Below are 27,453 nucleotides of genomic sequence, written 5' to 3' on the forward strand. Positions count from 1 at the left end.
ACGGACAGGATGTGCAAATTCTCCTCCATCTGCTGCTTTTCACTCTCACTGCGCTGCAATGTCCTCACACACAAACAACAGCAGCTTCAGAGCTCTCTTAAAAGCCAAAGAAAACCAGCTTTTCTCAGTTGCACTGTGGTTGTACTGTGATCATAAAGTGATGGCCACAGTCGGCAACAACAGATTAGATTTTAGATATTAGTGTGAACAAGACGTTGACTGGGTATACCTAACAAATGTGTACAGGTTATAGACAGGTTTGGTTTATTCAGTTGAATTAAAACAGCACGCATGCTGTTTCTTTTAAGTCTTAAAGGGGAATCGCACGTTACACGCCCATATATGGCATTCTCAGATATTCTCAGTCACCTTAATGACTCATAAACATGCGCAGGCTGGGAGGGAGTGGATTTTTACATGAAATTTATTGGCACAGTTATAGCAGCAATGTGTTCTTGTTTATTTTCAACACTGATCCCATTCCTATTTTTCAGTAAAAGCCCCTCTCAGGAGCAAACGTGCTTTCCAAAAAAAAGTCAGTACTACTTTTGCAAAATGTAAACAAAAACATTGTGCATTGATTTGCTACGCATTTAAACTCCACATTGCAGTTAGACTGGTACAAAGACAACATGGTTCCTCCTGTCTGTGTTTAAACGTTAATGCTCCTTGCAGTTCATGGTTTCTGGATTCCTCTTGCTTAGATCTTAGATCTTGCTCCTCCTGCATAGATGGTTACCGTCCCTCATGTTTCCACATGTTCTGTGTGCTCTGGATGTTACCTTACCTGTCTGCCTCAGCATCCAGAACCTCTCCACTCCTCTTATTTATTTATTTTTGACCGCATGCACACAGCTAATTAGGTTCATTACCAAAAGAGCATCTTGGAGAGTCTTTCAGAAGTAAAGAGAGTTTTTAACCACTCGTAAAAAAGACTAGATAGAGATCTACTTGAACTGTTTAACAACAGCAGTAAGGAATATAAAAAAATGCAAAGAACTGGAGGATTTCATTATTGAGATTACATAACAGCCAGCATGCCAGATTTCTGGATACTTTCTCTGGGCTAAAGAACTGAGGAACCATCCAGCAAAGTTTAAAAGGAGCTGGAATCCATGTGGGATGTCCGACTTAAGCTTTCTGTGGAGGCATCAGTAATGATATTCAAGAGAGGCCCAAACCACATCCTGCACATATTACAGCATGGCTCTGTGATTAAACTGAATGTCATCCTTGCACAATTAAACATACTTTCTATGATTTGCATTTTATTTACATTTTATTGTATCCCGGCCTTTTTGGAAACACTGTTTGCTTTACTCGTGACATTTAACTAACACAAATGCATGTGGCAAAATGCTAAATATAAGAGTTTGAGCTCAGTTGAAGTGATTGTCAGCGCAAATGCATAAAGTGCGTATGCACACAACACAAAGAAAGTGAAACTGACTATAGTCTAAATCACCAGATCTGCTTAGCTGCTGCTACATTCTCAGTGGTTTAGGATCAAGAGATACTTGTTGTTCAAGAATAGCTGTAGAAATTATTACAATGATTATGTTTCAGGGCCTAAAGGTGACAATGACTTAAAATAAAATAGATATTACAATACTTTTAAACTGTAACACAGCTGTACCCAGTGCTCAGTGTTGTAGCATGTTATTACATTGCAAACTGTGATGTTGGGGGGGGAGTAATACTGTACTTTTCTGCCTTTTTGTATAGATAAATATGTTAAATACATTCTGTGGAAGTATTTTCAAAGGATAGCATTAACAGCCATCAAGCGAATTTAAAAAGACAAATTCTGGCCAGTATTGCACGCCGGTTTTCAACTAGCTCTGACACATCAGCCGCTGAACTCTGCCAACACCATAGCAGGAATATTAGAACATCCACTTGTCAGAAGACCAGTCCAAGAACTCCCCGTCTCAGTAGAAAGCGGGGTTTGTGTGCTCGATGACGCAGCGCCGACAGTGGCGTCTGACGAACCGCAGAGCCTCCGGTGACACCTCGCAGTCCTGCACGTTGAGCAGCTGCAGCTCGCAGCAGTTGGCCGCCAGAGCTTTGAGTCCTCTGCCTGTTACACTTTCGCAGGCTCTGAGACTGACTCGCCTCAGGCCTTGGCAGTACATGGCTAGCTGCTCCAGCCCGCTGTCCGACACCAGCGGGCATTTACCGACATCCAGAGACTTGAGTCTGGGGCAGCTCCTGGCCAAGTGACTCAGGCCGTGATCCGTGAGCCCCTCGCAGCCCCTCGCATTCAAGTAGCGCAGTCTCGGGCAGTAGCGAGCCACATAGCGCATGCCTACATCTGTAATGCGGGTACAGTGGGCCACGCTTAAGTAGCGCAGGCAACCCTCTAGGCGGGCGACTTCCCGGAGGCCGAAATCCCCCACCAAGCGGCAGTCACTGAGGCTCAGCTCCCTCACTGAAGGGCAGTGGAGAGCCAAATGGCGCAAGGCTTCATCTGTTAGTCTGGTGCATCGCCGCAAATACAGATGAGTCAGGCGAGGGCAGTGGGAGGCGATAGTTCGCAAGCCCTCGTCCTCGAGGGAAAAGCAATCGGTCATGTCCAGGTAGTGGATGGAGATCTGCTGGCCGTGCAATGGAGACAGCTGGAGTGAGGCCTCTTGGGTTAGGCTGATGCATGTCACCTTGGAGCAGCCTGGAGGGAAAGGAAGCAGAGGTGATTTTTTTCCATTAAAGAGAGTCTCGCTGTTGATGTTGAAAGAACAGGTGTTAATGCAGAGCTCACATGTATGTATGCACATGGATTTTATGTTATAATGCAATCCAAGAGTAAGAAAAGAAGCATTTTCTCTCTGTCTATGTAAAAATGATTCTAAAAGTTCTTATCTCTTATTGTGGGACAGCAAGAAAGAAATTATAAACCAATTAAATTCTCTTATCAGGCCTCCTATTACCATCTGCTGCACTTTCAAGGCTATTTGTGTACAGCCTACAATGACAGAGGGAGGCGGTACAGTAGCCCAACACTGACTCTTAAAAGCTGATGTTAATTGAGTCGCCACTTGATGGCGCCAGAGTAAAAACCTGCTGTGTTAGATTACAGCCAATCAAGCAGAAGAATGAAAATGTGAGCGCAGACAAAGAAAACACAAGTGCGGTCGTTTTTAGAGACCAAAAAGGCCAATTCAATCAAAGTCTGGTGTCTTTAACACTTTGAAAAGGGCTTATTTTTCCTTTTACTACAAAGAGCTTCCTTCCTGCTGCTAATAGTGCAGACCTCGCTCTGCTCCAGTCAATGTTATTTGTGTCACTTCCTTAATGAAAGCAGCAGACCGCTCCTCTTACCCATGTTGAGGTAAGCTCTGCTTTCAGCTAAAGAAAGCCTTTCTTCTCCCACATGGGGACTTAAGGTTGGAAGAGCTTCTCCTGCTCCTCTAATGATTCTACCAGCTTTACAAGAAATCACTAAAAAAGGACTGAAAGGAGAAGTTCTTTGAGGCAAATCCACACATGTGCATGATGTCAAGTAGTGGCCACTCCTTAAGACTTAGAGCTTGCCCAAAGATTCTAATTAAAGTCAGATGGGGTTATTTGCTTTTTACTCAATATGACTTGTCTGTTTCTTTTTACCCGAGAGGTTTAGGTGTTCCAGGTTGGGACAGCGGGATACCACTTCAAACACGGCCTCATTAGAGATGTTATAACAGCCGGCAACCTCCAGGCGGCGTAGCTCGGGGCAGCACTGGGCCACCACGTGCAGCCCCCGGTCAGTGAGCCTCTTGCAGCCATTGACCACCACCGTCTCCAGGGTCAGACAAATGTTCGGGGTGTCTTGGCAGAGCCGGTGGGTGAGGACCCTGATGGCACGGTCGGCATGAAGCAGCTCTCCTGTTAGCTGGATAGTGCTCCACAGCCTGGGGTCCCAAGCCAAGTTGTACCAGCGGCGGCAAACGCGTGCGCAGCGGCACAGCTGGTTGGTCGAAAGGTGGGAGAAGATCTGCAGAAGGGTGTGGTCAGGGAGGAGATCGATGGGGGCGTAGTGGTGGGTTTTCGACTGTCTGGAGCGAGTGTGAGTGCCGGGCTGAGGGTGGATCACAGCGACCGTCTCAGCGGGGGCAGAAGACGAGGACGAGGAGTTGGTCTCGTGGCCGTTGCTGGAGAGAGCAGGTGAGGAGAGGGAGGAGGACTTGGAAGGCAGAATCAATCCCGGGCTCGGGGTGCTCAGTGTTCTTGTGCTGGAATCTAAACCTGAATAAAAACAATAAAACAAAACAAAATGAGACAGAATAATTCTTCTGTTTTGTTTTTTTTAAGTTTTACTTTTAAATGAATCTTTTGGCTGTTTAAGCTAATATTTGAGCTGTTAGGTGGACCAACCAAAAAGGGATTTCCCCTTTGCGATACCGCCTTACAATAAGGGACTCAAATAATTGTATAGTTAATTGAAAGAGTCAACAACAAGCTGAAGTTAAGTTAATCAGTCCCTTTATAATCTCAATCCAGGACATTACAGTAGATAATTGTTCAAGTAAAGTTAATAAAAGTAATTAATTACACTTAGGAGACAAAAACTGAAGGCACTGGTATGTAATGTGTAACTACAAAGTAACTGTAAGTAAGTAACACAAAAAGAGTAGCTAATGTTAAAGAAATGAGAAGTTACTGTTTTGTGACGTTCAACTTTTGCAATTAATCAGGAATGACTCATGCAGAAAGTGGGGAGTCCTGTTGATTTACAGATAATTATGAAATAATGGCAACCTAATGACTCACAATTTCTGGAAGTCATTATCTTCTAGACGGGTAAGGAGTTATTGAGTTAGAACATTACTAATGAATGACTCATTAACTGGTTGTTCCTGCTTTGTTGGTGTGGCTGTTATGTTCTCAGGAGGTAGAGCGGGTCATTTACCAATCAAGAGGTCAGTGGTTTGATCCCTGGCTACTCCAGTCTGCATGTCCAAGTATTTTTGGGCCAAATGCTGAACCCCGAGTGTTTGTGTGAATGTTAGAGAAGGCGCTTAGGTATCAAAAAGATGTTAAAAAAAAATGTAAAAAAGTAAATAAATATAAAATGCAAAATAAAATTTGAGAAAATAGAAAAAAAGCATGATTTGTTTTCAGTGTTTCCAGGTATTTCTGTCTGTGATAATGACGTGTTTCCAACGATTTCCAGTCTTCTTATCTGAAATTTGTGGGAGACACCTGATATCTTCTGTTTTCTCGTTTGTGTAACGCGTCGTGATATTTTTCAGTAACACAGTCATGTTACATTGCAGTTACAATTATGTCGTTACTTGTGCTAAAACCCATCTGTTATCTGCGTGTTTTCTTCTTGTGTGTGCACTTGCGCTACAATTATCTGATTTTAGTGGGCGAGAGGAGGAAAATTGTAGAGTCATACAGCGATACAGCTTCTGAGGCGTGGTGATATGGACATAATTTTTATCTGATGCATCGGATGCACTGAGGAGTGATAGTGGGGTCTGTCTCTTAGCCGTTTTTTATCTTTGTCTTGTTGTCGGCTTTGTGGTCATATGTGAAAAGTACGAGAACAATAATATGTGTGTCTTTATTAGGAAAAGGATTTGTATCAGTGTGTGGTTCGGCAGACTAAAGGTTTATGTTGTTAACTGGTAAATATGTAAGGGGGCGTTTGAAGTATCATATTATGCACTAATGAGAAAGTAACAGTGTAACAAATTACTTTCTCTGGTGAGTAATTACGTGATGTACTGCATTACAATAACAAGTAATGTGTACTTCACTTTTCTTGAGTAACGATCCCAACGCTGCCTCACAATCTCTTGTTGAGACCTAATAATTCTACTGTAATCAGATTATGACATCGATTGAGGTTTTAAGGTCTCCGAATCTACTAGTCCTGGTTTGAAGAGTGCATTCAAGATATAATATATAAAGGTTGATTCTGTTCATCTGGGCATAGCGTTTTCAGTTTTTCACAGTGATATTTGGTACAATCCAGACGTTTCTTCATTTTTTTTTTCTAACACATGGCCTTCTGTTTTGTTCCCCAAACTCTCTAACTAACAGTAATGACATCTTCATGCTTTTATAGAGTCTCCCAAAAACCAAATAACACTTGATATAGTTCCAGTAGCACTAATGGCAGCCATTATACCTTCATATGTAAAGAAAAGGAATATCATTAGTACTGTATATGAAACCTTGCTTGATTAGAGGGAAGTGATGTACTGCATTCTACATTTGCTAGCTATTATCAGAATAAACAGAATAAGAATAAACAGATAAAAAGTTGGAAAAACTGGTCGAGAAACTTGGAATCCACAGTTACAGTACTACACAAGCTTTTATCATCAGTGAAGAGGCGTTTCCATGGATCCTATTATCAGGTTTTGGGATGTTTTTGGAAAAAAGTGTGTCACATTTATCTGCCAGGCGTTTGGGCAGCACACACAGTTCCTCTTCATCAGATTAACTCTGCGGCTTCAAAGCAAAGCAGATGAGGAGTTTGGTGCCTGGTCTGACAATATATGGTTAGCCCTGTGTAAACACTGAGGCCCTGACAGATGTGCACTGATTGCTGCCGTGTCTGAAGATGCAGCTGTGAGAAGACGAGGCTGGATCCCATCACTCTAGCGTGAGACGACAGAATCCTTTGTCAGCCAGGGCGCTGAATCTGATTCCCGGGGTCGAACTGTCGCACTGGGACACTGAGCGCTCTCCTCTGATGAAGTCTGCAACCCTCCAATCTATTCTTTACAATCTTGAGGATTTTAGGTGGACTGATAGTCATCACTAAAAACATTCCAAGAAGTCACTAGTATGATGTCACCCACAGCTGTCCAACCATTAGTACTAATCTGATTGACCTAAAAAGTAACAGTATGTGGTGAAAAAGGCAAGCTAGAATGAATCGCGTCACAAAGATTGCTTCCCAATAATTTGTTTAAAAGACGATGTCTCAGTTTTGGACAAAGGTTGTTACTATAACAAGATGAGATTTTTTGCCTTTTAACAGCAGAAATCCACTTAAAGCTTTCTGGGCTGTTCAAATGTTCCTGCCTTTATCCATGCTTTTTCCTGTTTAGGGTAGAGTAAGCAAAAGCTACTGAGTAGCCAGTTGTTTACGATTTGTTTAGGTGTCAAGCCAGCTCTGATTTATGCTTCCATCAACATCAGAGCTTTTTGGGAGACTCTTTGATGAGCTTACCTCATGAAAATGAAGCACTTTAGTCTTAAGCGAGTCTAAAGAACGGTAAAAAATTGAATGTAGGCTTTTTTTCGATGTAGAAATTTCCCACCAGTGGGATAAAGAGAGAATTTCTTATCTTGCTAATATGCCATTTTTATTCCAACGAAATGTTTTTTTAAACATTTTTTCAGAAGTTCAGACATTTTACCTTTAGTTTATCTGCTTTGATGCAGCTGATTAATGGTTTGTAAATTTTCTAGGCTATAAACATTCAAACTTGTGAACCACCTGAATGCCCAAAAATTTGTAATTAATGACAAAGCAGAGGACGCAAGTGCATAGAATTCGGCACTATTTCTTCAGGAAGCAAATTCCAGCTGTCTCAACATTCATCCATCCATCCATCCTGGATCCTATCTCAGCACTTAGTGGGTGAGAGGTTACACCCTGAAGAGGTTGCCAGTATTTAGACAACACCGTGGAGCTAATTTCCTAAGATATGTGGTGACTGGTTGTCTTACAAAAGCTACATTTGAATGAATTCTCTTTACAAACATTGGGCCCAAGAAGAAGAGCACAAATGTCCCCTTTTCTTCTACAAGAACTTTTCTAGGAGCCTTTTGTAGGAGCTCGTGAATTAGCAGTGTGTGGTTATAGACTCATACTTCTAACACCCAAACATTCATTAACTATTTTCTAAAGGGTCCGTCTACTACTGAGGTGGAGTCTCGTATTTCAAAATCCGAAACTACTGGTCCAAGACAAACTCTGAGTAACTGAGTTTATTTAAGAAAGCCCAGTATGTCTGTAAGATCAATATCAGGACCTCATTTATTAGTAATTCACATTATGGAGATTACTGAGCAGAATTATCAAAAGGTCAAAATAATACCAACAGTCATACAACACCCAATACGTCACAGACGGGCTCACAGCTATCTGCAGGATCTGAGACAATATTTTGGTCAAAAATAAACTTGCAAAGTCTGCAGGTAAGTGGTGAGGTCGTGACCTGTACGATTGTTGTACTTCAACAGACTATTGACAAAAAGGTGATTTCCATGTTAACACTGTCTGCAATCTACAATCTATATTTAAACTCCCAGTCGTGTGAACTGAACTATGTTGGTTAAAATGAAAGGGTAAGTCAATCATCTGCTTCTGCACAGTGTGTCAGCATGTGCTGTACATGACAAATAGACAGCATCCTGTCTGCCATGTGGATTTGTGCGCTGGGAGAGGTGGGCAGTGACACCGTCCTTACAGTCGTATTTCAGATGTAAATACCAGAGCTTCTGCTCAGTCTGCTTCCCATCTCACTTCTGATGACATCCACAGATTCATCCTCTGGGGAACATGTCCTCGAATCCTGCTTTTTAAACTGCCTCTTGTGTGCTTTAAAATTCTCATTCAAATCCAAATCCTGGCCAGATGAAGAGAATGCATCAAAACTTTTCACATGTTGGGCTTTTTTTTATTTTTTTTATTCTTGTGGGATAGAGTCCACCTCATTTTGGTTATAATGCATCACATTCTTGTGGGTGGTCCATCTATGATTAAAATATGCAGGACTATTCTCTTGAGGACTTGTACCTTTTCTCGGCCAATAGATTTCTCCAATAACAATTCATTTTTTAGCTTAATGCAAAGGATTTAATGGTCTGACGTCGTTACAAACACCTCATCTATTTTGAATTTCACACAGCTGTCCAAATATGTCTCAACAATAGTAGTGCTGTACAACATTCCCACAATACCTAGTGACTGTTATTTTTTTTGCATAATTTGGCTGCAACCCCACACCATGCAGCACAAAACTCTATAAATGTGAAAATATGTTTAACTATCTTCCAAAAAAGTGAAGTTTCACTTAATAATGGGAATGAAAAATATCCTGATACTGCAGTAAATCTTGTGATGTGAAAAAAAATGTATATGTGCAAGTCTTGCGATGAAAACATCACAGCATCCAGGAGAAAATCAGATTTTCCATGAAGCTGTGTGCAGGCATTACATAGACACATTTTGTGAATCATTAGTTTTGATGGATGAATGAGGCACCGCTTTATTGTCCAAATCCTAGCTAATGCGATAGATTCAGCATGCAACTCATCTGCCACTGGCTAAGGAGCAACTTCCAAATTGCGTAATTACATGTGTCACTGATCAGAAGAGCACTCCAAGTCCAGGCTACACCCAACCCCTTTAATCTGAGACACAGTTTCAAACAGCTGGTGGGAAAAGTTAAGTGAAGTCAGCTTCGCAGTTGCTTAACTGTGCATGATTCTGGATAGCTAGCATCTGGATTACTTTAAGGAAATCCAGGTGTTACAGTTGTCTATGTTTTTCAGCTGAGTGAGGATCTTGTTTATCCGGGTATCACTGAAGACTCGAATGATCTCATTTCTGATATTTTCCTTCATTTTCCTCTAAACATTTTTCACATCCATCTGGTACCTGAATTACAAAGTATCACAAGATCCCCTTGTACTTCTTGTCTTCTGAGGGATTCATGCAGTTCATGCAATGCATTTGCAACACATATTCTTCATACTTTCAAATGTTAGGGGTTTGCGAATACAAACACAAATAAAAGAAACAACATGAAAGCACTTGAATGGTCAGTCAAGCACATAGTTTGAAAGCCCATCAGGCGGAATTTGCTATACAAAAACTTGTGGAATGAAAACATTGAAAGTTAGAGCCTGATGGGGTCGATATATTAACTGTTTGCTGATATATCGAGACCAATTTAAAAATGACAGATAAATGAAAACTTAAAAAGAAATGAAAGTAAAGAAAAAAGAAAACTTTAAAAGTAAAAAAGAGACACCCTTCAACCATGAGTGTTGATAGTGCATAGTCTGTCCACCAGAGGACACTCTGCCACTTTCCTATCCGGTCTTTAAGTGATGACATATCAACCCTTATTGCAGTTGTTCTCCTGACTGAAGTTTGGTCCGTTTACAGCATCCTGTCATGCGATTGCATTTGTCCCTAACCATCAGAAACACCCTCGAATAACTTTTACCGAATGGCTTCAGCTTTACTGTGCTAATGTGTTCATATTGTGCTAACCATAGCTGTGTAGCTAGCCACCAGGTAGCACACCATTATATACCAGCTAGCCCAACTTCAGTAACCCTACAAACGTCACTGCTGTTTAGTTTTCTGTCTTCATTTATCTCGAAAGTGATAGCAGAGCTGTACATTTTAATTTTTTTCAGAAATCCCTCAGTCAGAACATTAACAACAGTATTCTGACAAAACAATCACAGCTTATATTTCCCTTGCTAGGTGAAGCCAGCCTGGAGCTTTCAACACACTCATTAGTGGACCTTAAGATGGAACTGTTTTGTAATCTTCCTTTCAAAGAGGTCAAGAATGAGCTTTATGCATAAGCCAACATGGATGAGAAGTCCTAAAAGTGTTATGGAGAAAATTATAACAGCTACTGGGCTCACATGTCAAAATATTCTTCGCTATGACAACAAGAAAAACTTTCCTCTAATAAGGTCCATCTGAAACAGCAGGAGGTCTCTAGAAAACGTGGATCTCTTCAGAAGGTTTACTTGCAACTTGCAAGAATAAACTTTCCTGTAACTTCCAGTTGCAGCTTTACGAGTTAACCAGTGGTGTCGTGTTTTATATCTCTGTATCATTGCAAGCCTATCATTAGCAGAACAAATACTATGCAGCTGTTGAAGTTCTCTTGAAGTCACTGCAAGTGCAGATGGTGGAAGATTCAATTTAGTTTAAGAAATCAGAGAACAGTGGAACATCTGGTCTTTACCCTGGGCAAAGAACAACTGCACAGTAATGAAATGAAAGAGAAACTCATGCATTTTGAATGCACATATAGCCACAGCATGGCATACTTGGCTGAAATCATTTGCCACAAATACCCAAATCTGTGCTGATCCATGGCAGTGCCGAAGCAGGATCTCATTAACGTCAGCTCAGCTTCACTTCTAAAGCACATCTGGACTGTGCTTTGATACCAGAAGTTTAATGTAAATCAATCGGAATGATCACTGAAAAGACACCGTGCCTGGATGATGAAGAGGCGCAGCTGGCTATTTGGAGTGAGGTCGACTTAATAACAAAATCCTGATTAATATTTTTCTTTAAAGTAGCACACAAAAACAGATTTGAGGAAATCAGCTGAAGGCTTTCAAAAAGAAAGCAGGAGCAGTGGGGAAGGAAAGAGGGAAGATAAATTGGCAAAAGAGCCTGCAGACTTTACCAGAGACAAAGACAAGTGCACGGGCAGGGTCAATCCAGACTTTGACGCAGTCTGGTCATAAACTAAAGCTATAGGGATTCTACTCAGGATCTTGCAGTGCCGTGAAGCTCTGCTAAGACCCTGTCTGGGGCTCTCAGGATTATTACTGCTGCATCTGGCAGAACAGAGCAATGCATTACCTCAGTGACATTAGCCGTGTGACATGCTCCTGCTCTGTAAGCTTTCACTGGACTCCTCCCTGCCAGAAGTGTGAGGGAATAAAAAGAAGCTCATTTTCTACCCATAAGTCAGGAAATCAAACCAAAATTAATTCAAGAGGAGTAACACGCCAAGAAGTATCAGCTAATAAAAAACAACCAGGCAGCAGAGAGTTGACTGAAAAAAATGCTATTGATTTATCAGCACTAAAGGGGCATGTGCTCTAGTTCTTTTCTTTAAAAAAGGAAACATCCAACTGAGAGAGAGGACTGCTCGGATGAAAAACATCTGGGTCTGTCTCAGATTTTATTGAATACATGGAAGTTGATATTACTGTACAGTGTGGCGGCTGGGCTATCAGCAAAGCCTTCACTACAGGAAGGTCTTACGTCACTGCGCAATCTGAAAGACAATGGGGCTGCTGGTTCCTTCACAATGCGCACACTCGGACAGGAAATAGACTTCTTCACTCGGCACAACCCCCAACCCACCTATGCTTCTGGACGGCAGCTTTTCTCACACTCACTCAGTCTTGAGATTCTTTCTTTGCATTTTTCTCTCTTTATTTTTTTTTTGAAGATTTTGCTGCAACAGATTTGGCAAGTACATATGCCAAGAACTATAACACGTTTTTCCCCACAATGCGACTAATTTCCTCAAGGGAGTTTTTCCACCTATTAAAGCCCCTCAAACGTTTCCATACCCTGCTCTCGTCACTTTATAAATCCTCAGTAGAGGAGGACAGCAGACGCTCAGATATTCTACAGCCAGATTCGAACGCGAACTCACTTCTTCAAAAATTAGCTCTTGTGTGTGCGCAAATTTTCCAGAATGCAGATGAAAGTTTGCAGTCCACGAGTGATTTGGCCCAATTCAAAGATGATCTGGCTTTTGGCAAATAATTGAAATTCAAGATGATGTAATTTTTCTTTTTAAAGGTCGTTAAATTGGGATGTCAAGGTTGGGGTGACCAAGTTTGGGGAGTCGTGTGCATGATTTCTCTTTTATGGACAGTTTCACCATTTTGGCAGAGTGTGTGAGTGGGGTTAGAGTGCAACGTGACTGTAAGTCATGTCAAACGACCGAGGAGGGTAACGTAGCTACACAGAGCACATCTGACACAAATGGAAAAGTGAATGCTTGGCCAAATGTTTGATTTGGTTGTGATGAGGAGCAAATGTAATGATGTCATGTGGTTAAAGCAATAGAACAAGGGAAGTGCCTGGACTCTTTGGTTATAAACCCCTGACAGAAAAGGGCTTGGTTGAACTTCTGAAAGAGGTTGTTTCACATCAAAGTCCTGGATACCCAACTCATGGAAAAAGCTGACAAGTGCATTTAAGGAGAAAAAATAATAAAAACACAATTTATTTTACCACAAAATACTTCTGGAAACAGTACTGGATGACAGGATTAACATCTCTCTTTTGTCCATATGCTAAATCTGTAGCTACAGCATGAAGATGATTAGCTTGAGTTAACACACCTGTCAACAGCAGGGCTCTCTCCAGTACTACTGCTTTAACAGTCTTTGTTTTCCTTGCTTTTTACTTTCAATTACTCCCTGAATCAGAAGGAATGGTGTTTCTTTGTAATACACACCTGATGGTCCAGATATGGTAAATGGTAAATGGCCTGTATTTGTATAGCGCTTTTCCAGATCCAGGAAAACCGAGTTAATGAAAAAAAAAAAAACGATAACAAAATAACGCTAAAAACCGATAAAAACCCTGAAAACCATACATTTCACACCCGAGTCTCAACTCTCGCAGCCCGGTACCAAACGACTCGTTGGGGACCGCTGATTTAGAAGATAGGCCTAATTATTCATGACCCCAAACGATGTACAACTACTGGAAAGTTTTTACAGAGGTCAATTCATATTCTGCTACTTTAGATTTACCTGTGACCTCAGTAAACACTTTCCTAAGAGTTTAACTGTGACTAGCTAGCATGTTTCTGGTAAATCTAATTTTTGTGCAAATAATGAAAAATGACTTTGCAAAGCTATTTTCTGGCCTTGTAGTATCAAACTTCCAATAATTTTGTACAATATTTTCAGCAATCTCTCATAAAAACGTTTTCATCAGTTGCTTTGTTTTAGGCCTAAGGCTGTACAGATCATCATTCAGGCCAAAATTCTGAGCTAATATTTTTCCTCCTATGATGGTGACAAGTGTATTTCTAGACCCAAATGCTTCAGATAAAGAAGATGTTTAGTTGTTTTTGCATTTGCGATGTTACATAGTTACATAAAACACGATTAATAAAAGAAAGACTCCCCGAGGGTGGAACAGTCTCCACAGCAATGTTCCTCTCATTTTTGTAACGCTGGAGCTTCAGCCACAACTGACGCTTCCCTGCTTACGTAACGAAACAAACCACAGAGTGAAATGAGGGGAGGGGAAGTCCAATGTGTCAGTTCAGCTGTTCCACAATCGCGGTCATATTGCCACATAAAAGCCCAAATACCCAGGTGGATCATAGTGAAAACATCGCTCGCGAGCCAAAATCTTACAGGAAGCGAGCATGTGTTTCTTCCAGGTGGCATCTTTCCCAACTCCTGTCAAATGTGCTCCTGTAGTAGACCTGATAAACGTGACCCCTGTTGAAGAAAATGGCAAGCACATTCAAAACAGAAGGGCCAGCACTTCCTCCCTCTCAGCAGAGAAAGAGAAGACCAAGTCGTAATCACAGAAGAGTTATGAACTGACTTCCCCCTCCTCCTCCTCCTCCTTCTTCTTCTTCTTCTTCTTCTGTAAACTGCTTTCACTTGTTTTTCTTTTGGAGCCTTGTTCTGTGCTTTTTCGCTCAGATTTCCTGGCTTGTGGAGTGGTAGAAAGGAAGGGGTAGGAGTGAAGACAGCTGATGGAGAAAATCTGGGCAGAATAGCATTGGCATTCTGTTCCTCACTGTGTTCTATCTTTACTAAACTATTTCCAACAAGGATTAAATGCAAACCAATGATATTTCTTATTGCAATCGCTATAGGCTTGTTAAAAATGCCCTTGGATAACTGCAGGCAGCTGTTTTGTGTCCTAATTTAGGACAGTAAAAAAGGTGCAGATACTTGTTGAGGTGGTGAATTTCTGTGCATTAGTATTTCCTTTAATAGACAGTAGTTAAATATCTTCCGTTAAAAAACAGATGTGATGTTTGAGAGGAGGCTATAAAAAAATAAAAGGAGGCTAACACCTTAAATCTCATTTTTGTTGTAAAAATGCCCCTAAGTCAGCGACACTTACGGACATCTCTCTGCAGGATCTGGCAACAATCAACAGGGAAACACTATATATCTGGCTGAGCAAACACAAGGAAATGGGCCAACAGTATGCAGAGTTAGTTTATAGATGAAGTGTGAGGGATCTTTTGCTCCAGGGAGAGCAAAAATATTAACTTGTTGGAGACAGGAGTGAAGCTGTTTAGACTGCAAATGTGACCCCGACACGGCATTCGACCCACAAAAAGGGGGATTATTAGTTTGTAATGCTTTATATGCTACATTGGAGCATATGACTAGTGCATTACACAGATAGCCTAAAGATAGAAAGATGTGAAGTGAGTCATTGTGCTGACACAATGCATCTATCTGGCATACTTGCCACAGGATCGGTGTCCATATACAAACCTCCCACGTACACTAAAGCTTTCGGTTTAAGTGTGTCTTTGTGAGAAAAATCTAGTAGTGCATCTTAAATAGCAGTTTTTTTATGTTTTATTTCATTTTGACTTGTTTTTTTCCAATTCGTTGTATTTTCAGGTTGTTTCCAGACAGGATTTTCTTGTTTTAGTTTTAGTTTTTATGCTTTTCAGTTCTAGTTTTAGTCTTATTTTTAACCCGTCACCTTGCTCCATTGCTATATAAAACTACACAGAGCCCCAACCAGTCAGTGTTAGTCTTACTCTTGCATTAACTCATATAGAAACTTTACTTACGTCATGCAGAAAGTAGATATTTATAGCGAAATATCATCTAAAAAAATTGCTTTTGATAACCCTCTAGTTAAGAGCATATAAATTACAAAGTGTTTACAGTACAGCCTTGTACTACAGTGTTGGAAGTGCTATAGAAGGACAGATTAGGTTTTTCCTCGGTACTGTTATCTCTGTTTCTTTGGTCCTTGGCAGACAGAGAGGAAGTCAGCACGTTCATTGTTCCCACCATTCTCCTGTGTCTGAGCCACCTTCCTGGTGCCATTATGTACGAGTGAAGGAACTGACCCCAAACATTGGCTGTTTTTACATAATGAAACTGTGCTACTTCATTGGGTAAACCTTTGGCAAAGGCTCCAGCTGATACAGCAACATCAAAATGGTCTTCAAGAGTCACAGCATGTAGGCTGAACACCTCAGGGTGCTGTCTGTTTAGCGCTTACTATGTCTGAGCCACATTCCTAAGGTACCCGGCGTCCAGCTGTACCAAAGCGAACCCTTGAGGCCCAGACTGGGTCACTGTGTAACCCCTGCTGGGAGATACTCAATTTCATCTCACAGGAAGGATTTACTGTCCCAAGCCTGTGCCTTTCAGTCTGCAACTAATAAGCGATTCAACTGGGTCAGGCCACCACAAAGTTGTCTAAATAATAACTGAAAACAGAGACGTATTGCAAAATCTTGCCAGATGACTGCCCAGCTCAGTTTGTTTTCAAGAAAAGAATGAGTGTGACTTCCTAATGTTGGTTTTGTTGGAATACTTGACTGATCATTGAAAGACGGCAGGCACCAGTCTACTTTCCGTTTGCATACTGATATTATGGCTGGGCGATAATTCAGTAATATGGTTTTCATTAGTTTTTGAGATGATTACAACCTATTTGAAATTCTTGCGATGGCAATAGTTTTTGTTTAGAGAAATATGAAACAGCCCTTATGGGACTTGGTGCAGTCTCCAGCCGTTCATTTCCAGGGTCTCTGGTTTGGATCTGACATACAGTGGCTGTAAAAACAGACAGTATCGTTTGAAAAATAATGTTTAAAGAGAAAAATATTCACCTCAAAAATCTAAAAAAGGAATGCAAACTTGCATAGCATTGGTTGTGAATTAATATATACATCTTTTCCATGTGCATATACAAAGTTTCTAGTAAGGTTAACTTTGGTTGTTTTAATGGTAAGCTAACAACAAGTATTGTTCTAAAAACCTCACTCCTTTTCTTTTTTGGACAGATCATTGTTAAAACCAGATTCATGGATCTGCTTTGTATTCTAGATAGTGCAAAGCAGGGAAGTTCTGGGCAGCCATAATCAGCCCAGCAACAACTCCAATCTGGTCCCCATGGAAACCCTTGGAAAATGTGAAGGACAAAAACTGATACAAATTCAATTTTTCCTGCAGGCTTCCCACATGACCATTGAGACTACACCAAAGTAATTAAGTAACAAATAAACAATTAGATAACTGGAAAACTCCTGTTTTTCATTATCCAATATAGAAATGAATGTTTGGGGGGGGGTTGTTACAGGATAATCTGAGGAGCAAGCTAAGAGAACTTTTTCTTTAATTTTATACATTAATTTCCTACAATTTAAGGCCAAAAGGTCATGCAGACAGATTTTTAAAATTAATAATTAGATTAGGTAATTAGATTAATAATTAGATCAGGGGTTAACAGGTGTATTAATATAAATAAATAGTAGTAGCATGGCATAGTAGCATATAAGTAAATAGTAGTAATATAAATTTACCATAGCTAAAGGCTTTACTTTATCTTGTATGACAACTAGCTTATGTTAGCTAATGTTAGCAAGCATTAGATTGGATTAGAACATTTTTATATTTTCTGACTAATATTTTTCAGTCACAACTTAATGACATATATATACTCCTTTCATCCATCTGCAGATGGGTGGAGCCAGAGGGCTGTGGCCTATCACAGCTGTCATAGGGTTTAGTTTAGCTTCATTTATTAGGATCCCTATTAGCCACATCAATGCAGCAGCTGTTCTTTTCCACAGGGGGAAAAAAACTTACACTGTGACAGTTCACTATAAACAACTTACACAGAGACATAAAACATCTTTACAAAACTCCACCACGCACACAAATAAAACAAAGTAAAAAACATAAAATCATAATATCATGTCAGCATGAGCAATCTATCATTTAAGTGCACAGCCAATATCCCCAGGCTTTTTTATCATTTCCTCTATTTGGTCAGACACCATCTCAAAAATGTAGTTTTTTAATAGCCTTTTAAATCCAATTCTGCTGGTTTCTTTCTGTGTCACCCGTTTGGCAGTAAATCTCACCTCTTCACAGCCTGACACAAAACTGTTCTTTCAACTGAATTAGTTCTTGCAACGGGTAATAAAAAAACATCCTTCTGTAGCCCGCCTGGTAGAACAATCATGTCTGTCTCAACAGAAATATGCATTTTTCTACAGTGAAAGGAATCTTTGTAACAACAGCACGAGAGGTCACCAGCCCATCACAGGGAGACAGACAGCCACACGCTCTCACGTTCACACTTAGAGCCAATTTAGAGTTGCTAATTAGCCTAACAAGCCTGCTTTTGGACTGTGGGAGGAAGCCAGAGCACCCAGAGGAAATCCAAACAGCCACAGAGAGAGCATACTACCAGATGACCAGGAGCTTCAACCAGGACTGCTGCGAGGCAGGAACAACTACACCACAGATCTAGTCTGTTACTCTATATTTAAGAATTAACACATGACTGGTGCAGTCTGTTTAGTTAAAGGGCAAATAAAAGTGGAAAACTCTATATTTAAATTCAAATAGGTTTAATTTATTTGGGCACTTACTGGCAGAGCATAAAATTTATGAAATATGTTGCAAAGGTAATATTAGAGATGCTCTGACCTCTAATAGTCTTTTAATCTGCTCTCATAAGGTATCACAATAATATTCCAGCTCATAGCATTCGGTGTCTTTTGGTTGCACTCTTTTATAAATTCATACACCTCTATAAATGTTCCTGTATAACCAATGTTTTCCTCTTTCATTGTGTTACTATGGTGTTTTACAAAGAGCAAAACAATAACTAACTAATGGAACTACATCAATGCAACAGTGACCATACTGCAGCATGGGGACACTGGAGGCCCTAATATGAATACTCCCAGTGTGTGGTGGGGAAACAGCCCAGACTGCTTCCTGATTAGTTTAGTGGACCACAGGACTAGGTGGGGAAGGGCTGTGTAATCTGCCACTGTGTATGAGCATGTGGATGTGGGTCCGTGTGTGTGTGCGCGTATGTGTATATGTGCATGCACATTCATGCGTGTGTCTTTCTAAGGAGGGGGGATTTGACTGTGGCCATAGCGGTTCCAGACCATGTAATTACTCCCACTTAGCATGGAGAAAAAAATAACAATTTCAGTCATAACACAGGGGGGGGAATTATGGTCTGGAAGCCACTGGCTATGGCCTATACTCTCTCTATATATATATATATATTTCTATCTGCACAGGTTGTGCTCAGAGAAGACACATCCAGGACAATTATCGATTTCCACAAAGTACTCTGGATTAACTTCCAGAAGCTGCTCGGTGGACGGACCTTTATGCGTCAGCATTTCCAGCGAAGCCGAATGAGTAAGAGTGATCTATCTTCCTACAATGCACTCTCACAAGTACATCTCAGTGTATTTTTAAAGCAAGATGTGAAACTACTTGGCACAAACTTTGCACAAAATCTGATGTCTCCTGAGGAGTTTGTCTGATGTGTGGTTTCCCCTGTGATCCTTTTTTTTTTCTCTGAGAAACACCTTAAAATCTCCAGCTGAGTGACAGTTATAAAAACACGCTGTAGTTAGTATTTGTTTTCTTGTGGGCAGTGCAAAGCCACAAGAATACTACATTTAGCATGCCAGAGCAAATTTAAGATTGGCGATGACAATGCATGAGAGAAAAAGGGCGAGTGTACTGTAAAAGTGTATGAGCGTGCAAAACAGCCGATGACTCACTGGTCAAGTCTCCTACACAACAGTAGGGAGACCACAATGTATTTGTGGGGGATTTTGATAAAGCTTTTGATCAGCTTTTGATCAGAATTGTCAAGTGACTTTGTGATTACTTCACTGGGGTTTTACATCTTATTCTCACTGTCTGAGTCATCATCTTTGAACGCATTCTGACCAGTGGAAGTCTGATGTCTACAAATCATCGCGATGATAGCGACAAAGATGCTGTGAAGATACCCGACCTGGATAAAGAGTACTGATGAACTGTGGAAAGAGAGCACTATCACAGCACTGTAGTCCCTAAACATGTGGGTGGAGACCACAAACTAAAAATGATGGGTCACTGCAACACATTAGCCATAATAACTAGAGATGCTACTTAACAGAAGCAGCTGCAAGAAATTTAGAGGATATCGACCCTTTTTTTTCTCCATAAGTATCTTCATAACTGCTTTGCTCATACTGAGGCTGCTGACTTGTGGCTTGTTCTGAGCTTTGCGTAGCTTTAGCTTTTCTTGTGATAAGCGTTTTCACGGTAGTACTGGTACAGCAAAGAGCTAGCAGCATGTGGCTGTGAGTGCACAACTATTTGTCTGTGCACCAGCACAGCAGTACTGACATTTCCAGCAAATTATAATCAGACACATGGGTGGCTGACCGGCCAGTCAGCAGTCTGGGTCAAGAAGGCTGGAAATCAGATAATTCTGGTCCCTGGCCCGTCGATTAAAAAATAAAAAGCCCATTTAAACCGTCGGTGTTCTCGTCCCTTGTTTTTTGCACTACTGTATTTTTACCTGATGTCTTAGAGTAGGGGAAAATACATTTAAAATTGGCATACAGTCATCCATCACTTTAAAAAAAATGTGGAAAAAGTGTATGATATAGATCGTCCAATGGAAAAGAGCGCCTTGCCTGTCTTCCTCCTGGCACCTCTAAATTCCATCAAAATTTCCGAGTCTTTCTCATTATGTGGTCAGGAACACATTTAATCATGAATAGTCAATAATTAATAAATAACTGAAGTTTTGATAGTTGAGAGCATGTGCGCCAAAATTTTTTAAATTTCCAAAATCTGTAGAGCAAATAGGCTTAAAGGTTACTGGACCTGTGTTTTTGGAATGCACTATAATACTGATGCATGAAAACATTTTCTAAAATATGTTTTTGGTGTTATATTCTGTTCTTTTGACTGACAAATTGTTCCAACTGTACCAGATGGATCAATGTTCGAGACAGCTGCTGACAGCAGGCTTCAAGATGTATCTGCCAGCTGAAAAGTATTTCCAAACCATTAGGGTAAGCACACAGTTTACATTAGTAACACATCCACTCCTGAAAGAGTTCCTATGGTGACTCTTGCAGAGTTGGACGCTTGCCTGGGCAAGCAGGAGGCTGAGGAGGTGAGAGGGAGTCAGAGAGTCGGAGAGGAGTAAGGGCAGGATCTGAGCAGAAGGTGAAGCTCTCTCTTCTCCATTCTTACTCCCCATACCTTCACTGTCTCCAACAAAATCCCTCTCGCCCACCTCTCCCAAGTGCATGCACCTCCCACCCGCCCTGGCAACGCTTTGAGCCTGATACGACCACAGTTTAGATAAGCATTCTTCCACAATGAGAAGCCAGAAGTGTTTTTTTCCCCCCTTCTTCTAAAACAAAGCTCAAGAAATGCCTTTGGTTTCTGGGTTCTGATGGCAGCTGTGAGTTTGTTTTCAATTTAAGGTTATCCTAAGAACACACAGGTTTCTCTCCAAAAATAGGCAGCACAGAAAGTGGATGAGGAGGAAAAAGAGCGCTGGAAGGAGGAAAAGAAGAAGAAAAGGAGGGAAAGAAGAAGTAGGGAGGGGAGTTTGGTTAATGAGCACCAGATGCCTTACCTTCAGTGGTAGCCACATTCTTCGGAGCTTTAGTTGGTGTGTGATCTGTGCTCGAACTTATGTCAGAGGAGATGCTTGAGCTCCCTTTACCTGCAGGGAAGAAAAACAAAAGTGCTTGGACATAAAATATCAAGGTTAAGATAATAAACTGCCTTTTTAATTAAATTTGCAGTCATTTGAGGCAATTTTATAGCCCGCAATCCCCCGAAACTTTGATTTTCAGTTTAATACCTGAAGAATGTTTGCTAAAGATAAGGTGGACTCAAACTTTGATGACGTATATTATACAGTAAGGAGGCACAAAGTGTAGGGAAATATAAATCTCATCACTCTCTGCTTTTATGACTTTTATGTTCCTCGGTTTTGGAGGAATGGTTAGCCTTGGCACATGCACAAAGTATCTGCTGGTTCGTCTGAGTTAGTATCCGTTTTTGACATTTGGAAAAAGAATAAAGTCTTCTAAAATCCCCCCTTCAGCCCTTACTTCCACACAGGACGAGTGACAAAACACAGAAAGAGATTAATGAATGGTATCATCTGCAGCGAGTCAGCACTGTCTCACAAACACCACACCAAAGTGATTTCTACGTTTTCGTTCTAGGATTTCGACTTTGAATTTCTACACAGTCGACTCGTCTATGAGTGCTAAAGTGAAAAAAAGTATATCCTTTTGCATGACTGCCTCTGTTCCCAAAGTACGATAGGCTTCACTGCCATGGTGACTACAGGCTGCCTGTGGAGAAGTTGTTTATGGCGTTTCATTCCTCTGTCAGATCATAAATGCAGCTTTGTGGCTTTCCTGAGAGTAACTATGTGCCTTTCGCCCAGCACGACAGGCTAAGGTGGTGTTCCCAAACAGTCACGCCCACATCAAGCGCAGTAACCTAAACAGACAAGACAGTTCCCGAAATATGAAGAAACTCTCAAAAACTTGGGACGGAAGAAAAAAAAAAGCAACCTGTCTGCATAATGAGCCCAACGAAACAACGAAAGATCGCACAGCTACTTATAAAATAATACAAAACCAATGGAGCAGATATGGTATGAACATGAATGACACTTTGCGGTGACATCACTGAGCTGACACATCTGTTAAAGCTCCCCCCAGGCAACAGAAATGAGTCAGATATTCATGAAGAGCTTGCAGATGTTAATGTCAGACCACTTTTACCAGCAGAGCATAAAAGGCTGAGTTAACGCAAGCAAATATATTTTGATATTTAGCCGGTTACACAATTCTTTAGCGAGCGAGGAACTCGTGGCTGCAGGGGCTGTTTGGTTGGCATGTGGGTCGGTCTCTGCAAGGCAATAACTGTTTTCTGTCTTTCATTGAAAAACAAGTTTCAGAAAAGCTCCTGCTTCCTGTCTTATGCTTATATAATGTGCTGGTTGATAGTTGCTGCATAGTTACAACCAGTGTGTAATTAATTGTGGAATCACACTTGAAAACAGATGTGGACTAATGGACTGCAGGATTCTAAAGTTTGGGTTAAGACAATGGTCTTAGATACTATCAAGCGATAACAATGCAATACTACCTTAATTTTACGTTACTCTCCTGACATTGTGGGATCCAAGGTCGACAGAAGGAAAAAACACAGCAAAACCAGAAATATTGTTTTTTTTTTTATTCTGTGCCTACATTACCCAAAACAGAACTCTATTACTACTATTAGTAATTTGCTAATCTCACACCACTTTGTAGCTGACAGCTGGTTGCTAATTGGCATTCCAGATTCTGGCTGTGTAGATATCACCATCATATGTCAGTCAGTTGTATTCATTTGTTCATTTCACCTGTTATACTCAGAGGTGTACACACCACACTTTGCTCTGTCATTGCTACAAATCACCCAATTTTATTGATACTCCACATTCCCTGGTTGCCACATCCACTGCTTGTCTGCCCGCTGCTTTCAGCCCAACCTCAGCATCACTTGAGGAAGCCTATCAGATTTTGTGCAACCCCTCCAATACATTTAAAGACTTCAGATACATGTTTGACAGACTGTTATGGAGAATTCCTCTGGAAACTGATTTATCTAACAGCTGATATTATCAGTCAATATTAAGTATTTGCTAATATATTGGGCCTAGCATTTATAAATGAAGATTTAAAAAGTAAAGATGAGCCAGGAGAAACACCCTTCAAACATTCTATGTGTGCTAACATTGCACAGTTTGTCCACCAGAGGGCACTCTGCAACTTCAGTTGACAATACACGTTTTTAACTCCCCAAATGCATAAACCATCTGATCTTAGCCAAATCAAGCAGATGGTAAACATGTATCTAAAAGAACTACATTAAAAAATGTTAGGAAATACGTTAATGTTTTGTAAAAGAAAATATTGGGATATCAGATACATAAATCAACAAATAGCACTGAAAACAGGTGAAAAGAATCTGGAGCCCAGTGTCTTTTTTTCTGCCAGAAATTTACACTTTCTGCAATAACTTTGGCAAAACCTACAGAACAATGTGCAACAAGTTTTTTTAATATCATGATGGAAAAGCAGCCATTTATAAACTGAGGATGCAAGGGTTATTTTTAGCTGTACAACAAATAATACATTAGTTATTATTCTGGTATATTCTGGTATCAGGTATAATCTTAATTTTTAATTCTGCATTGGATCTATACAGAAATATCCTATGCAAGTGGGTGACATCACAGCCAGGATGCATGGTGTTCCTCTGCATCTGCATCCTCTCATCCCTAAAACGTTGAGCTGGCGGTGGAGATTGTCTCTTCCAGTTGATCGGCAGAAGCTGGCAATGCATAGGAGGAAACAGCACTACTGAACGGGCCTTGAGGCAACATCTATTTACATTTCTAGGGAGTTGCATGTCAGGTTATGGCATAAGTTACAGCGTAGGGTTATAGAAGGGTTTGCGGTTATAACTCCCCTACGGTGTAGATTTAATGCAGAACCATAAATCTACTGTTAAAGGGGAATTCTACTGATTTTACACATCAGTGTTTGTATTACTAGCATATGTATGTTCTGTGAAGGCTGATACATTTTCTGAAGTGATGTTCTTGAGTTTGAAAATTATATAAATAGATAAATCAGTAGAGTATGGGACTAAGAAGGAAGTATGCACCGTAGGTAAGGATTGTTCATTTTGAGCCTGTCAAAGACTTTAATATCACTTCTTATGTTGAAGACTTTAAATCTTAATCAACAAAAAGCACAATTTTTTAACTGTTTGGTTTATTTTGTGCTAGATACTAACTGCACAGTATGGTGTTCTTCAGTCTGGGTATTCTCTGACTGCTGCACAGCTCAAGGACAACTCAACTTCAGCTCTTGAGTACAGGCCTTGAGCTTGTGATAGAATCTGTTCATGTACCTTAACAGACTAAATTCCTAGGTGGAGTTGCTCCACGTGTTATTTTTAACATCATGAATTCCAACCTTTTCTCTGCAGCTATTGACTTAGGAAGAGAGCTCCTTGGAATGTTATTTATACAAACATTTCTGCTCTGAGGTAGAAATAATGTGTTTGGTAAAGTCCGACCACAATTTTTTTCTGAACAAGTAATGCTGAAGATCAGACCTCACATGAGACCTGCACGGCAGAGATAGGTCGTAACACAAAGTTTTTATTTTTGATGATAACAGACAAAAGGCGGGATAAATTCCTGGATCATTAATGCCACATGTTGGAGATTTTTCTGCATTTTTCTATGAGAGCGAACAGATTCTGATTCTGATTGTGGTAACGTCATGAAAAACAAGGTCTAATGTTATCTTTTAGACGGTTCGAGCTGCATTCCTGTAAGCTGAAACAGCTTTCTGTACTTGTCTGTCCGTTAAGTGTGATGTACTCTAAGTGCTTTTTAATCTATGCAATGCAACATTTTTCTTGTCTCGTCAGTCATTGATATTAATATGTGGCTATTTTATTTTGCCAAGTCTAAACACTTGTGCAAGAAAAAAAAAAATAGCATTATGTCTACTTGTCCTCTGTGAACCCCAGTTTCTGAGGCTCCGCCCAAACACAGCATTTTACAGCATCTGCAGGAAAGTTAACTGTAATTGAAATAAAAACTGAAGTGAAGCAAAAATAAATCAGTGAACTTGAGATGTACAGTCTCAATGAGAATCCATTTAAGAAAAGATTATTCACAGTATTTAGCTGTTTGTGTCTTGTGCACTTTTGACTTTACACAAAAAAATAAAATGAAATTGACTAGCATGTATGAAATGGCCTCCAAATCAAACAACAACAGGCTGTGGGTCGTGGACTGCAATCTCTGATACTGGCTCTTATCAAGATAAGCTGGACTTAAGTGCCCACATCTATGAGAACCACCTCCACTAAACCTGAATAGATTTTATCTTCAAAAACAAACGATAAGGCTACAAGAACTTGCTAAGTCAGAGTCGTTATGCAATGTTGAGATCCTATTAAACTGGCTTTCTTTCACTTATATGCTTTTAACTGAAGGCAAACACACAATAAGGCAGAGATGAGTTAATTTCCTTGAGAATAAGAAAAGAAAAAACACGAATTTTGTTCAAACTTGACTTTTCTAACACAACAGGCCGCTTTTCAAAGGGATTAAAAACGACCGCCGCCAGATGTCACTCTTATCTTTTATGAATAAATGTGACATCTCTAAAACCAATATAAAATACAAGGCAAAAGTAGCCACCAGCTTTAACTGCACACACCCCAAACATCTCGAAGACATGTGGAGTAAATTAAAGTGTGCATAAAAACAGAAAACGCACAAAGGAGATTAAATATAGTGCACAACTCCGAGGAAATGGTGCTAGTTTTAAGCTAGCTAACTGACGTCTAGGGACAAGCTCGAGGAAGCTACAGACCCAAGAAACTCTGCATTATTTTCTATTTTTAGATGGCCAGGACACAAAAGAAAAAAGCCACAGACGATGATATCACAGCCCCTCTTTTACCCACTAAAAAGGGAGTTTTTCATATATACTTGCATAAAAAAAAGAGCGAGTTTTAAAGTGGCATTCACATAAATGTGTTTAAAAGTAATTTTTGAAGCACTTACCCTCGCTTCCATACTGTTTTCCATTGTTCGCACCCATTTTAAAGAATACATAATCTACGAGCACCAACTCGGGTCATCAAGTTAAATTCCAGAGTAGGCTAAAATGGATTCTTTCCATCAAGATAGCAGGCTATACAGTCAAGAGTTTCGTGTAGGGCCGTTAGCTCTGGCTCCAAATAGTTAATCCAGATGTTGAGCAGAGGACGTCTGAGCATTACGCAAACCTAGAATCCCAGACTTGCTTCCAGCGGTGCAGACTTTCTATATCTGAACATCCACAGGCTCAGAACGGCGAAAAAAAAAAAAGGACCAAAAAAAAAAAAAAAAAAAAAAAAAAAAAAATCCCGATTGGAGGAGTTTGGAGAAAACTTTGTGAAGCGCCCTAAATGGTAAGCAGCTGTTTATCAGACTGAGTGCGGGCAATCACAGCGGCCACACAACTTTCTGAGGACGCGCAGCTCCCCTCCAACTGGATTTGGATTTAAAGAGACCGCAGGCCGGGGAGGGAGATGTGGAGGTTAAAATAAATAAATAAAATAAAAGCGTACAACATCCCAAAACTGCGCTTTAGAAACATTTAAGTACAGCATTTCTACCTATTTGCAACTTAGCTCGCTCATTTTAAACATTTTTGCACACTTGGAGTTTGCCAACTGTACACGAAGAATCACAGTCCAAGGAATCTACTCCTCATTACTACCAGGTGCGACTTCAACAGATTTATGCCCGTCCAGTTAGAAGTGAGGACACATAATCGCTGATATATTCGGAGAACAGAAGCCCACTGAAAAAAGAGAGCGGTTTAACCACATGTTACAATGTTTCTATGAATAGCAGCCGTACAGGTCATTGGATATGCAGAAGTACAGACACGGGACAAAACCAGTTGTCTGCTGTTGACAGTTGACTTCGTATTCTTAATACATGTTAAATTCCTTTCTAAATGCACATCGCCAGTAGGTCTTCAGGATTTAGTTGAACATTGCACCAGTGAGTTTTGTCTCAAACATTTCTTTTGGAATGTGAAAAAA

The 27,453-nt window shown here is 40.4% G+C and overlaps 1 protein-coding gene across 1 annotated transcript; it reads right to left on the bottom strand.

The window, feature by feature from the left end:
* Positions 1-406: 406 nt before the first annotated feature.
* Positions 407-27,116, bottom strand: LOC147322192 (F-box/LRR-repeat protein 7-like). Its single transcript, XM_086306619.1, has 4 exons — positions 26,423-27,116; positions 21,389-21,478; positions 3,604-4,221; positions 407-2,668 (listed from the first exon to the last, which is right to left on the bottom strand). Exons 1-4 carry the CDS (start codon positions 26,457-26,459, stop codon positions 1,932-1,934), a joined length of 1,482 nt encoding a protein of 493 aa, XP_086162745.1. The 5' UTR covers positions 26,460-27,116; the 3' UTR covers positions 407-1,931.
* Positions 27,117-27,453: the final 337 nt, after the last annotated feature.

This window comes from Aulonocara sp. 'chitande type north' Nkhata Bay, linkage group LG9 (genome assembly GCF_057382095.1).
Source record: "Aulonocara sp. 'chitande type north' Nkhata Bay isolate Kocher_YH1m ecotype deep benthic linkage group LG9, A_spYH_male_GT1.1, whole genome shotgun sequence".
Taxonomy (NCBI): Eukaryota; Metazoa; Chordata; class Actinopteri; order Cichliformes; family Cichlidae; genus Aulonocara; species Aulonocara sp. 'chitande type north' Nkhata Bay.